The sequence below is a fragment of the Brachyistius frenatus genome, unplaced genomic scaffold, assembly GCF_029030835.1.
Source record: "Brachyistius frenatus isolate BFR_SWC_R1_liver_20210118 unplaced genomic scaffold, ASM2903083v1 Contig_21, whole genome shotgun sequence".
NCBI lineage: Eukaryota > Metazoa > Chordata > Actinopteri > Embiotocidae > Brachyistius > Brachyistius frenatus.
The window spans coordinates 3,265,450-3,280,485 of record NW_027210620.1 but is presented as its reverse complement, the minus strand read 5'-3'; the positions used below and the strand labels follow the sequence as shown (position 1 = coordinate 3,280,485).

The following is a 15,036-nucleotide window of genomic DNA, read 5'->3' as shown; positions in this document are numbered from 1 at the left end:
TAATTATGTCTGTGATCAGATTTTTTTTTTTTTTTTTTTGTCTCCAAGAGGTAACTGTGTGCAATCTGACTTTCATACCCAAAAGGAAAAGGGGTAAATATTTATTTGAGTTTTTAATTAATTTCATCTACACCGTGACAACAGATTTTTGTCCCTGCAACGTTTTCTGTGTGCACGATTTAGTCCCTTTCAGTCTTGTTTGCGCAAACAGATTTTTTTTTTTTAGTCCTCACAATTTTACTGAACAGATTTACACTTTTTGTCCCAACAGTGAATATGTAAACATATTTTGATCCCCACATTTTGGCCCTCACGTTGGAACGGATGCACTCAGCCGTAGGGAATAAAAGAATCCGTCCTACTCGTCCAGTACCGGTGAACTTTCACATCGATCGAGCCCGTGGTTGGATTTTTAAAAAAAAAAGAAAGAAAGGAAAACCAGCTGATTGGCATGAACCTCAGCGGTGACCTGCGACACAAGCCGTTCACGTCACGCATTGTTTGTGTGATTTACGTCTCATTGTTTCTTGTCCTGCAATCTTCACTTGCAGCCTCGCCTATAACTTAGAGATCTGACAAATGGCCACGCAATCGCGTCGGTAGCTTCGACAACGAGCACTTTATCTGCGGGAGAACATGTATTTCGAGGCTGTGACGTACAGCTGCCGGCACATCTTTCGGATAACACAATGTGATTTCCTTAATTTGGTTAATTTATTCATTTAGCATTTAAGGACATATGACAGGTTAAACTGATGGGATTCATTTTTTGAAACACCGACATTCATTTAATCAGTTGGGTCACAAATGAGATGGATTTTAAGCCTCGGTCGCATGCGAAGGTTTTAGACCTCATTCTGTCCCGTAATGACTTGTCTTTTGCACCAGCAATCATTTGAGAAAAATACAAGACGATGAGAAATAGGCTTTTTTTTTTTCTTTCTTTTCTTTTCTAAATGGCAAATACACTGTAATTGAAAGTCTGGGGTTGTACTACTATTCCCCTGCTAAAATGCCCTCAGAACACAATACCGAAAGCAATTAAACATGCAATTAGATGTAACTTTATGTGTCATTTGTGTAATTTAATAGTCTTGTTATCCAGTTCCTAATTTTTTTTGAGGGTTTTTACTCCAAAATTAAGAAAGATTTTATGGTGCAATTATTGCCGGCCAGACATATTGCCTATATTATGACATTACTTTAAAAAAAAAATTAAAAAAAAAAAAGAATCAGGTTTAATGCAGGCTAACTACATAAAGAGGTACAAATCAGAGCCTAAAAGCTGAATTATGGAGTCTTCTTCCGGGCACGGTTACCGGTTACCTCAGGTCCAGCGCGCTTGTATGTCACATCCAAATATGTCATTCTTCACTGGATCTTCATCTTTCACTCGACATGCCGTTAACTCAGAAACCTCCCAGAGCCCCCGTGTGAAAGTGATACACATTAGCTGAGCAACGGTGAGTAACGTTTATCTGCTTGTTTCTCTGACAGATTTCCCATCCAAGTGTTCCCTCTGCACTCATTCAACAAAAGTGCTTATCGGTTCATCTGCGGGCCCCGATGCGCATTGTGAGACAAAAATAGCAAGTTTTTTTTTTTACTATCTTGGGAATCCCACCCCCACGCCGGTTGTTAGATACACGGCAGCGTTGTGGTTCGGAGGTGTGTGTGTGTGTGTGGGGGGGGAATCCCTCAAGGGACTTGTGTCAAGAATAGTGTCACACCAGGCCACGGCCCCTTTCAGCCCGCTAAATCCCATTTCAGCAATTTGGGGGGAAGAGAAGCGTCTTGAAGCGAATTTGGGGGGAAGAGAAGCGTCTTGAAGCGTCCTAATTAATGGCATTCCTTGCTATGTTGCCTGTTAAGATTTTGTTCAGGAGCCTATAAATAGGGTAATTGCTAATTATCTACAGTGATCTCACCAAAGCTGTGATTATGCTTCGGAGTTGATAAGGGTCTGTGACAGAAAAGGAAACAGAATACCGCTGTGCACAAACAGATTTAAACTCAGCCTTCAATTTGAGCAAATCCTTTTGTGCCGGCGAATTACGCAGCGTCGTGGTAAAGGAGTAGAGAGAGGCTAGGATATTAGGTCCTAAAAAAAAAAAAAAAAGGACCAAAAAAAATATAGTGTGATTATCTTTTTCGCTGGAGACAGAAAGATTAAGGAATGAACGCAGATGTAGATCCGTCTGTAGCTCTGCAGATGGAGTGTAACGTCTTGGAAGCAGTTTGTTAAAGTCCTCGTAGGTGCTAGAACATTGAATATGCATTACCAACGTCATGCCACCACAGTCTGGTTCAAAACATGTGAATATAAGTTGAAAGAGCGCTCTGATAAACTAGCCTTGTGGTGTGTTACGCTGCTGGGGTCTGATTTTCACTTTAAAATCAAATCATCAGAACTACAGACATCAATGCCTTTTATATTTCTTCAGTGTCAAAACCTGGCGCCTACATTTCTCACAATAAAACCCAGGTGATGCCACTTAAGTCCGTTTGTAGTGTTTTGTGCAGCTTCCTGCTTAAAAAAAAAGAAGCTTTATGGAGCCTCGTCACATAAGCGGTACGTCTCCACGTGACACATGGTAGAGTTCCCGTTTCAGTATTTTTGGAAAAGAATGCAACTTTTCCAACATTTCAAACCAAAATAATGCAAAAATATTGAGTAATACTGTCATCTAAGGTTAAATGAGGCCACTGATGAACAAAAAAATCCATCCCACATTGGACACAGGTAAAATGCTCTGTGTCCCCGCAGCCCTGTCTGTTCAGAGTGTGTGTGGGGGGTGGGGGGTGGGGGGTTGGAGATGGACACATCGACGTAGAGGGCTGATGGCCGTAACACAGAGGGACGACAGATCACAGGACACCTCTGGTTTTTAACAGCGCTGTCCCTTTCCCTAACCGCCGTCCCGCTAATTGGCTGTGTGGATAATGCTGGAACTCCGAATTTACATGGAAACACTTTGAAGACTTGAGTACACTTGCATCCCCCCTCTCCCTCCCCCCACCGGGCAAAGTCTTACATACGCTCTTCGCCCAGCCTCGGCAGCACACCGCAAAGCCGAGGCGCAAAGCAAACAGTCGGCCCAGGGAGGACGAGATGAAGAGACGAATGTAGCAGTAAAACATTTGTCTAGGGCCCCATGAGATTGGATGGGAAGTGAAGTACAGCTGCATGCTTACAAAGGATAAAACTCGGCAAAGATAGAGTGACGGACGCGGATGGAAAGATTGAAGACGTTAACCAGTCTTCAGTTTAGGTCTTACGAAGGTATTTTCAAGCCTGTGTTGCCTCGAGGAAACCTGCCATCTACCAGAGATGCTTTTCCCACTAGAGGTTTTGAACCATCCACCCACTTTACATCAGTTATCTGGATTTCATGTCATGGTAGCAGTGGGCCACAGCAGCAGACGGTCCCAGACCTCCGTCACCTTCGACCCTATATGTGCCCCCACCAGGCTGCCATGGAGTATCCAGAAGGCTTTTTATTTTTTATTTTTTATTCCTGATGCTCTTTTCCAGCGATCATGATCCTCGTTTGTGCATAATTGTGCTCATTTGTTGTTTCTAATCTAATCGCAGAACTTGCAAGAGTCCGTTGCGCGCGCCGAGGAGCTGCATGCGTTTGCCCGGCCCGGCCCGATGGCAGCGTGGAGCTCCCTCAGGGCCAGAGTGTTTATCTCGCTGGTGTTTAGGCTCTGGTCTTTGGACGCCGCCCAAAGCGAGGCCCCCGCCGTCCGTGCAGCTCTGCCCCGGTTAACTCCCGCCAGTTGACCTCGTTTAAAGGCCTGGCTGGCCGTCTCGCTTGTCCCTCTGAGCGCCCGGGCCGCGGCCCGTCCAGCAGTGTTTCGTCCACTCGCTCTCATACGCAAACGCACACGAACACGGGAATCGCGATTGTACGTTCAGCCTTGCCGCTCCGAGGGTCCGTTAAACATGAAGCCGACTGCACCCGTGGTGTTCTCCATGATGGTCAATTACTCAGAGGGCTCTGTGAACGTTTACTTAACATAGGACTGATTTTTCCTTCTTTTTAATGTATTCAGTACGTGCAGGATGTGTGACTGTCCAGTAGGAACTATATTTGTGAGTATATTCCTTACGTTAGTGTTAAAAATAGAAGATCTATATTGAACAACTTTAAATGCCGTATGAGTTGGAGGCGATATAATAAACTACACAATAACGTCTGAAACCACAGTTTGTTTATCCACCGCAGCGCAGAGCCCAACCCTTTTCAAACCCACCGGGATAATTAGAATAATCTCTTTTCATAATGCAACTTTTTGTCAAGACCTGGTAGGTTGTTGTTTTTTTTAGATTGCATGCTTTCCAGTTCAGAATCACTGATCACTCTTTTCTGTTAAAATATGCAGTTTGCAATCCCAAAGCGAGACGACCCCGGTGATATCACCATGGTGATTCTCTCTATAATACAACTTTTTGCACTTGCTGAATAATACCTCCCCCTCCCCCACCCCCGCCACCACCACCACCACCACGAGCCGTCACTTTATCCTAATTAGTAAAATAAACGAACACGTGCGTGCATTTATTTCATTGTAAGGATCTCATTAGGCTCAGAGTCGTGAGCTGAATTTCAGCAGGATGTTCCAGTGTTTAACAGACCATGTACAACTCGTGTTGTTTTTTTTTGTTTTTGTTTTTTTCCCCCCCTTCAAAACAAACACAAACTTCCTGCATCTTCTAATTTCCCTCGTGCCTTCATACAAATCTTGAGCTGGTGATTTACAACAGGCTGCATGCAAACAGACTCTGTTCTGTATGTGCAGGATAAATTGCCTTCCTCTTCCTCTTCCTCTTCCTTTTCCTCTTCCTCCTCCTCCTTCTAACCTCCTCTCTGTGTATGCTATAGTTCAATCTGTAATTATAGGATGATAAGCTTTCCTCAGGGTTTATGTTGCACTCTGTAGGATCATTACAAATATCTACAGAGGCCTATTAGCGGTTGATTAGGCACTACGCTGGACCGGAAGAGCGTGGGCTTATTTCAAAGAGAGGAAGAGGCCTCGGCAGGCGCTAATTAGCCAGCAGAATTAAAATAGTTCCTGCTTTCCTGGTCAGGTGGAAGATGCCTGGCCTCCGCATCAATTAGTGCTTGGAGTTGGGTTTATTCCCCCGCTTCATGCCACGGAGAGGTGATGGAGGAGAACGGCTGTGTTTGATGTCTGGAGAAAGTGTGTATACATATATATATAGAAGGAGTGAACAGTCATGCACAAACCACACCTTAAATTTAGCTCAGTTTCAAAACGTGTCTGGCTCAGGCATTGAACATTATTTTCATTATATTCCTTTAAAAAAAATTCCACCCAGAGATTATTATTCATTTTCTGGGGGTCCATCTGAAAATAATCCCGTCATTAATTAGAAAATAAGATTAAAAAAAAAAAAAAACTTGTTCTTGGAGGTGTGTCTGTTTGATTGACAGGCCAGCGGCGCAGTCAGGTTACAGTTATTGGTAGGCGGGACTTAGTATCGGCGGGTTTCCAATTAGTCAGATCCCCTCGCTCCCCCCACAGCTCGTACAAATATGGTCACTTCTGGCTCCAAACCGCTTGGAAACTAACAAGATGGCGCCACCACCCCAGCAGATGCTGTAGATCCCAAACTGATGAAGCCAAGATATTAAAATACATTAATGGTTCAAATCTGTCATGTTAGAAACAACAACTAAAGTAAGAAATATCACACAAACCACCAAAAAACCGCGTCTCTTTCTATTTCCTACGGCCCGTTCTGAGTGCTCTGTTGCAGGCGGACCGCGGTGGCCTCACAGCGTGACGCACTCCGATTAAAAAGGCCCTCGCTCGCGGTCACACACATGTCACCATGGCAATTAGCATGTCAAAGTGTGCGGGATTGACAGCTGCCACAGCTGGGATGTAAGCAAGAATGAGCAGTGCTGGTGGGGGGAACCCGCGGGTGCTGGAGGCATACAGTACGAGCTCCGGGTGTCTCTCTCACACGTGACTGTCATAAAGAATAAATGAGGTGGATCGTGTTTACTGATCTCTGCAGGTCATGCTGGTGACAGAACTGTAACAGACACTATTTCTTATTTTATTTGCCATCGTCTCTTGTGCAGAAGAAATAGATTCACATCTTTAATATTCTTTAAGCTTCTGTACAATCAAACGCAATATTTTTTTTTTAATCTTCTACTTTAGACCGAATGAATTGTCGGCAATTTCGAGTGACTTCTGCTCTCTGCCAACGCAGTTTAGTGCCTTCAGCTTATTAGAGAAAGAACAACATGTCAGCTTGAGTTGCTTTCTGTCAACAGAACTTCAGCTATAATTAATGGCAGATGTCATGCATATAGAAGTAGGTCATTGCTTGTGTGTGCTTGATTTGAAATATTATAACAGCATGTTTTATAAGCAGAAAGAAAATAGCTGTAATTTTTTTTATCATAATATAATGCTACAGAATATGACAGTATTTTACGCATGTTATTTACACTAGTATATTGATTTTAAAAATGTAACTTCATCTTTTCGTTATTGAATAATCTGCGTATTATTTCTTGTAATAATTAATACATTGTTTAGTCACATTACAAAACATAGTGAAAAATATATCATCAAAATAGGGGAAAAGAACAAACAACAACAAACATTTCAACCAATGTCACTTTGGCATTTTGCTCGAAGATATAATGGTAAAATGAGGCAAAAAATTACTGCCGACGATCTTTCAACTGACTAAATGTTTAAATTCTTATATTAAAATTAATAATCTCAAAGATTTTCATTGACGTAAATGTCAATGAAGTTATTATCTGTTACTGAATGAGATAACAATGGTGATTGAGTCTGCGGCCCTTTGATGAAAGCTCAAACTCAACGAGCAGTTAGTGGCGCCTTTTCCACCACCCAGCGGTGTTCCCCCAGAGAGGGTGGGTGGGCGGAGCTTAACACTACAATCTCGCTCTTCAACCGCCGACTGACTGACGTTCGAACAGGGGACACTGTTTGGATCTCTTGGAAGGGAAGTTCAAAAGCTGTAATTACCACATCGGCAATCGCCACTTATCACCACAGGTGCCACCAAAAAAACCAAAGCGAAGATCCCCCTGATTGTTACTTCAGATTCGTTACTCAGACACCAGGGATCTCAGACACTAAAGGGACGTAAAAGGTCCACGTTACATTCGATGGTTTTCAGACAATGTCACCGTGTCTATCTGTGAGGCCTTAAAAAATTGGCCGAATTTATTTTCCCTCTTCAAAACCTTCCACACATTCATCATTGTTGGGAAACTTGCGGTCTACTTTTTCGGCTTCTCGCTGGTGCATGATTGCCACCCGTTGACCGCCGGCATGGCGTAAAACATCTGGCAGGAATGTGCATTACATCACCTGCGTGCCGAAACAGGGATTTGGCTCACAGCGCAGTTACGAGCGGTCAGAAACTAACGGGGCACCTTTTAAGTTGCTGCTTAATGTCATTTCTTGTTTTTTTTTTTTCTTATGTACGAACAGATGCGATGCTTTTGAAATGAAGAGGGTTTCATCTTGGAGCAGAAATCTCGATATAACCTTACATCGCACCTGACATTTGTCCAAGGTGTCTCAGCCTGAGTGGCGACCTTTTACAAATCGGGTCCGAACCCATGCGTTTTCTGGCCTGTTGAAATGCCTCTTGTCTCTGGCTGAGCTCACGTGGGACTGATGGCGGGTAGCTGCTTCCCCTTCGTTCAACGTACTTCGCGTCCAAGTGCCTGCATCAGTCACCGCAGCGGGGCAGGAGTGGGATGCACTGCCAGGGCTATTCCTGGCTCTCCCTGTCACACACACACACACACACATACACACTGAAAATATGCGTAGTCACACACACGCACACAAACACACACACACACACACACACCTGTCTCTGGCTGTTTCTCCTGGCGTCTCCGTGAGGTGGGCATATTAACAGTGGCAGGCGGTAGCTGCAGCACGCTCCAGCTGTCCCGAGGAGACGGCTGTTGGGGAATCAGAGTTGAAATCGGTTACCTGAGTCATTTTTCACCGCAGTCCTAATTTAAAGCCACGCCAGGCGGATTCTGACGAAGGAGAGCACAACTCAGCAGCCTAAATCAAAGTGAGAGACGCCAGTCCGGCGCACCATCTATCCTGCAGATTCATCCGGTGGCTTCGGTGGCCGCGGGATGCATTAGATTAAACTAACTGCTGAAATGCAAACTGCTTCCTATAAGCAGTGAGTGGGCTCTTCAATTTAAGTATCTCAGACTGGTCAAGTTGGGTTAACCAATGTGTGCTGTTTCTGTTGCTGTCCATAAAACAATCTGACCCGAAACAAGAAAAATCCAAGATTTGATTTATTTTAAAACAAGGAATCTGGTTAAAACTAGCAGTGCAATCACAGTGAAATGCATTAGATCGAAGAAAGTATCCTGCAATTTGTTTCTGTACTTCACTCTGCTAAAAAAGCTTTTTTTTGTAATAATTTCATAATAACACACTATATTATCTATAATTTTGTTCTCTAGGCAAGGCAAGGTAAATTTATTTGTAGAGCACATTTCAACAAGACAATTCAAAGTGCTTCACATAAAACCATTAAAAGCATCAAAACAGAGGGCAAAAGAAAAGGACATTTTAAAACAATTAAGAACATTGATTGAAACATTAAAAACAGTCATTAAAAGAGAATCTTTACTCCTGCTGGTTTGCTTTCTTCCATTTAGGAGGAGTCGGATACTGGACATGTGCCTATTTACAATTTTAGCAAAAATAAACATTCATTTGGAGTCATTTTTCTGGAGACGAGAAGAATTGAAGTCCAATTTTGTATTCTTCTTTTCTTTTTTTTTTTAGCTCTGGTTTGATCTTCACCACCTCCCGAGAGGAACATCAGGCTCTTTAAATTAAAATGCACCACAACGATCGGCAAACTAGTCGCAAACAGCTTCGGTCCCTGTTTGCGTTAAGGTTGGCGTGGCCGCTCTGAACAGTTCGACCAATCGGAAACCGGATGGCGGTGGCTGAGTGCGAAAGACGTTGACGATAGCGGCGAGTTTCAGCGCCAAACGTACGTTATATAGTAGTAAATGACGAAGACTTCACCAAGTTTGGACATTAACCCGAGGTTTACGCCCCCATAGGATGGAAACGAAAATAAATTTCCCCATTTGTTGATGTAAACTCATTCATTTCAAGTGAAGCTTTGTAATGTGCTGTCCGAAGTACAACCACAAACCAGAATCGACAGAACTTTTCTGTCTGTTTTTTTTTTTTTTTTTTTTTTTGAGTAAAACATCATGAATTCAATTTTTGAATGCTGTCTGGGACGTTTTTATCGACCAGTAAAAAAATAAGTGGCGGTGTGGTATAGGTTCAAAACATCTGGGGGCTAATATGTAAACAATTATGTTAAATACAAAGCAAGCTGTCTAGAAATCAGACCATGCGGGTATGATATACCGTCAAGATGCCGCGGTGGCAAAGTGCCGTACACAGGTTTACGATTTTAAGATCAAAAGCCCTCTTTTTCGAGGCTGTCACCGCTGAAAAGAGGCAAGGCGTCTTCAACAGATTACTGTAGTGCCACTTCGAACACTTTTGGTCTCTTCAGTGGAATTTATTTGAGGAACTTGTCCGCTGAATAGTAACCCGGTAATTACCTTGTGCTTTCGAGTCTCGGCCGGCCTCTCAAGGCTCCGACCGTGCGGCCGACTCTCTCAGACTGAGAAGAAAAAAAACCAAAACATTCAGACCTCACCAAGGACCTTGAGAGAGCGGGAGTCACAAATAGCTGCCTCTTAAGACGCGCCGAGTCCAGTCCGTTGTGAAGAGCATCGCAGTGACTGGTCCTTCATTTAGACGCTACCACCGGCCTTGCCTCGAGATCTCTCAGTCAGGTCACAAACACTTCACGGCGTGTCAAGTGTCAGCTGAAGTGCCCGTTGCTATTCTGGGGCCTCCATCCCTTCGTCGTTTCCTGGGACTCGTAAGGCATTATCATCTCGGCTAAGAAAAGACACGTTCGCGTTGTGTGAAAATAAGAGTTATTGTTATTGTTGGGGGGGGGGGGGCAAAAAAGTGAGGAAGAAATGGAGGCTTATGTCGGTGACCCGAACGTGCTCGTACAGAAGAGGAGATGGAATCTCGTTCCCACAAGAAATGGAATTAATGCTTCTCCTCTAATCAGGCAAATAAGTCTGGTCTTAATTTAGCTATTAATTATATCTTGTAATTTGGCAAACAGCACACAAAGTCTGCCAAGAATGCCCCCTGACGCCCCTCGTGTTTTTCTCAGCAGCCCTCAGTCTGTTTCCTATCAGACTTTTCAATCAAACGGAGGACGCTTCACTAATTTAATATTGAGCAGGGAGAAGGCACAGTCAGATAGAGAGGGGAATCTCACAACTTAAATAATTAGACCGATGTCCCTCCCGCTTAGACGTTTGATCCGCACGGCCCATTTACTGAACATCATCTGCAGACTTGACTTTTTGGTTTTGCAATGACATATTTTAATTGCTTTTTACGTTGGCGCCTCATCAGAACATTTACCCTCCGTGTGGACTGACGTCTACGTGTTCTTCTCTTCGCAGTGTTTGCCGACCCGCGGTCAAGGATTTGTCCTGGACAAGTACACGTGCCACTGCAAGAAAGGATTCTACCATCCCGACAGGGTGGCCGTCAGCGGCTTCACAAGTAAGTCACGACAAATCGATCACCGGAAGACTCCCAGAGGAGTGTGTTTTCTTGGCGAAGGTGTTCGACACGTGATTAAGTCAGCACAAGTTTCCGCGAGCCCGAAAGCCGAATTGGAAACGTCGTCCTGTCACATGACATCTTTAAAAACTTTTTTAAAGGGGCCCAGTCAGAACCAGCTTAAATGTCCATTTTTGGGAATCCTTGAAATTGACCTCGCGATTACGACACGGGAAGTCGTGTGTCCGCTATGCTTCGGCGTTCGAGTGGTTAAGTTTGAGGAACGCCGCTGGGCAACTGCCAGAAACAGGTGCCAAAAGACTCCTCGTCGTCAGCATCTAGAAGCTGATAATTTAGCACGTTAGCAGGCGGGTAATCAAGCGGCAGTTCCTTGAATGGCCACTTGAGGCTGACTTCAAAATTGAGTCAATCCCCACCTGTTTTGTTTTGGTATGCAACTTCCACCATTACATTTTGGTGAATATAGTTAATTAAGCATAAAATAGGAGTTAAAAAAAAAAAAAAGGGGTTAAGTGAATTTTGGAGCTAAAAATAAAACCATGAGTCAGATATGGTTTAGAAACGTATTTGGAAGAATCGTGTCCGCCCTGTCGGAAAATTGAAGCGGCCCCCGGTACCTGGAGAGGCTAATCTGGTTTGAGATGGGGGAATATCTTTTTAATGGTAGTTACTTTCTCCAGTTTACTCCGTCTGCTGCGAGTTAATTTAAAAAAAAGAAAGGCTTTTGCAGACACAGAACCCCGGTGGAGCTCACCTGCCCTCCATCACTTTCTCTGCCATACTTTTAATTTCAACCCACTCGAACCTCATGCAGCGGTGTTCCTCTGCCCGTCTCAATTTTACCACCTTTCTCCATCCATTTTTTTCCCCCTCCCTCCCTCCTTCCTTCCTCCCTTCCTTCCTTCCTTCCTTTTCCTTCCCTCAGTCTTTGCACCATTTTATTGCACCCATTTTTTTTTTTTTAACTCCTAACTCCTTCCTTCGTGCACAGAAAAGTAAAAAAGAGAGAAAGCTTCATAACCGTGCTGTCTGCTTCTGCCTGCTTGTGCTGTGCTTGCACACAAACTCGCGTGTTCGCGCGCGTGTGTGTGTGTGTGTGTGTGTGTGTGTGTGTGTGTGTGTGTGTGTGTGTGTGTGTGTGTGCGCGCGCGTGTGTGTGTTTGAGAACACAACAATAGAGAGGAAAGGCAAGCCTGTTAGCGAGGCGTAGTGCTGCAGTCTGGCCCACCATGGGGCCAATAACAAGCCTGTTAATCCACAAGGGGACATCCTTGACACTCCTTTGCAGAGGAAGCCTGCGCAGCTCACTTTCCTTTTGTCTCACAGTGATCTTCCACTGTGGATCTTGCATATAAATACGGGAGAGAAGTTCCCGTAGCCGAGCTCCCTCTACGTGCCACGCAAATGTAGCAGCAACAAACCAATAAGAAATGAGCTAAAGGAATATGACTCATTGCTACGGAGATAAGTAGTCCTTTTTGAAGGGATCAATGATGTGCAGAGTCATAGCTTTGAAAAATAGGCCAGTTTCTTTTTAAAGGCGAAATCCCTGCAAATCTCTGAGACAATGGATGTTTTCTATAAAGCCCCTATAAAAGCTCTTTAAGTCCAAAATGCGTTATCTGTCCAACCATATGGGCATCTCTCAAGGGATTTCTACGCGAACCAATAACAAGTCCACTTGCTTTTTGTTGTCCCCCTGGGTTTGTTTGGTTCTTACCTTAGTTTAGTTTCTTTTTTAGCGCTCGCTCTGCCGCCCTGTGTGCTCTTTCAGTTTTTTGGTCTGCAGAAAGCAGTCATACTGGTCGGTTTGTACCTCGACCTCGAGTGGCAATTCCGCGGCCAGGTCTCGAGCCAAGCTTCGACAAAAAAAAAGAAAAAAAAAAAAGCACGGACTCGCCAATCGTCCCGGTCCTTGCCAAGATTAGATAACAAAGCGCTGGCGATGTCTCTGTGTGCTTTCTACCAGGGGGCCGCAGTCATCAGCCTCGTATGATATGCCAGCGACTGAACAAGGTGCAGCAGTGTTGACTTTTCATGTTCACACATATAGATCCATCTTTCTCACGTTGGCACAACGTCGATGACTCCCTGTAAGGTCAGAGAGGGACGAGCGTAGGTATGTACTCGGGACACTTCGCTCTGCCAATAAAAGGACTTCATCTCAGCAGATCCACTGGAAAATTCAATAACTAGGAAACTTAAAAATGATCATTGCTGCGACGCAGTGTGCTTCTGTCCTCTTTTACATCGTGAAATATTATGGACAAAATGTAAAACGAAGAAAACGGAAAGACAAAAACCTGCTTGTCCAAATGTGATACTGATCAGCCAAATGACAGGAAAACAACCGGGTGTGTTTCTTCCTCCTGATACTTGAACGTTTGGAACTGGGTTTTTTTCACTCGTCAACACTTTTAAAAAAAAATTTTTTACTCGTCTTTGACAGGGATGGGGAAAAAGGGAAAAGCAGCGGACAGCGGTCCCAACGCAGACGAGGGGTCCGCCAGCGACTGCCTGCCGTGCCAGCAGGGCTGCGCCTACTGTAAAGACGACACCCCCTGCGTGGCGAGAGAGGACGGCGCTCTTCGCATGGCCGTGGTCTCCTTCCAGTGCCTCTGCATGCTGATCGTCTTCATCAGCATGGTGCTCATATACCACTTTCGCAGGAGTAAGGTGGGCATCACGACGTACTGATGTGTTATAGTGCGTGTTTGGAAACTCAACGGTGGAGAAGAGAGAACGACACTAATTTATTTCACAATTACAACATGACATCCGCCAGGTGTTTGATGTTTTCTGGGACATATGGTCATCAAAAGCCCTTCGGATGAATAAACCAGTAATATCCATATGTTGGTGGTCACAATAAAGCTTTGAAATCATTTTCAAACGCCTCAGACACTTTAGATCAACTCCAAATCAGCACCTTGGACAGCGACCGGTGTTCGCGAACGGCAGCACAAAAGCTTGTGCACTCTGATTTATACATCATAGCTGATCGCCTCTTTCTTTCACAGTTGAGACCTTGTATTTCATTCATATTATGCTGTATATGTACATTAATCAGGTCTAATATATTTTTTTTTATTGTGAAATGCGGCAGGGAGAAATGTAAAATGTTGACACCTGGCTGACGATGTCACTGTCGTCTAATTGGATGATTTTACAGAGGAATATATTCGCCGCATTACCTTGAAAGGTGCACTGTGAAAGCATGACTCCATGAATACAAAACACAAAGTAAGAAAAAGATTGTACGTACATCAATGGTCAGGTATCAAGTCTTTATAGATGCGTCAGTGTAATACGGTGCTAACAATCTAGGGTCAAGGAGTGTGTTTCGAATACTTCTACACACGTATTATTCTGCGTTCAGGCAGCTTCGAAGTATTGAAAAATAAAAAATAAGTCAACTTTGGAGCGAACGTGTGAAATCCTCCGAAACGTCCTGTTTTTGTCTATTGTTTAATTGCCTTAGTTAATGGCTTTGTTGTAAGCATTAGACACGCATTTCTGAATATCTACCTGAGCGCTCTGCTATTATAGTAAAGAGATCACTCTCACCAATGAAGCAGATGAGCTAATTTAAAGAACCACTCGTGTCTTCTGCGTTGATCTAGTTCATTTTCCAGCTTCTTCACAGACTTTCTGTAGAATTAAAAATGGCTCATTTTCGCAAAGCAAATGAGTCCGTTTTGGGTTTCAGATTTGTTTGATTTGAAACGAGATAAACATCAGTCATCTGGCGTAAAGAGACAGAGCTTCTGTTTTCTTTTGTATGTATTTTTAAAAATGGGTGGCACAGCTGTCTTATTCTCTTTGAAAGCGCCCTCAAGCGTCTTGTCAGTTAGAGGACGATATGTTGCTAAATGTCTTGCACAAGAGGTGCACAGAAAGCGTCTCAAATGGCCGACTCTTCTATTAAAAGTCCTCGAGGGAGGAGCTTTCACTACGCTTTGTTCTCTCTCAACCAACAAAGAAGAAAGCCCCACTTGAAGTGTGCCTGAAATATTACAATATCCTGCTGTTTTGAACTTGTTTGAACCTGCAATGTGACCGGTGTTTTCAGAGTTTTCGCCAGTAAACACATTTAACAGAAGAGAAGAACATCATTTTTACATTTCTGCAGACCAAGAACATAAATGATCTTGTTTTATAAGATTTTTTTTTTTTTTTTATTTTTTTAAAAAGGTGACAAAAATGTACGCAATATGCAGTAAAACTAGACATGTCACTTTGTTTTTTCTGAATGATAATAACACATACTCATGAAAATGAAAGGATCACTATTGACTCCCGCAAAGGCAG

General features: G+C 43.6%; 1 protein-coding gene across 2 annotated transcripts in view; it reads left to right on the top strand.

Moving 5' to 3' along the window:
- The window catches only part of gpr158a (G protein-coupled receptor 158a), a 61,313-nt gene that overhangs the window by 19,988 nt on the left and 26,289 nt on the right, over window positions 1-15,036 (top strand). For both annotated transcript variants that reach the window (XM_069696463.1, XM_069696462.1), the window contains exons 3-4: window positions 10,602-10,704; window positions 13,175-13,401. In XM_069696463.1, coding sequence (XP_069552564.1) covers window positions 10,602-10,704; window positions 13,175-13,401 — 330 coding nt within the window. The remainder of the gene's footprint in view (window positions 1-10,601; window positions 10,705-13,174; window positions 13,402-15,036) is intronic.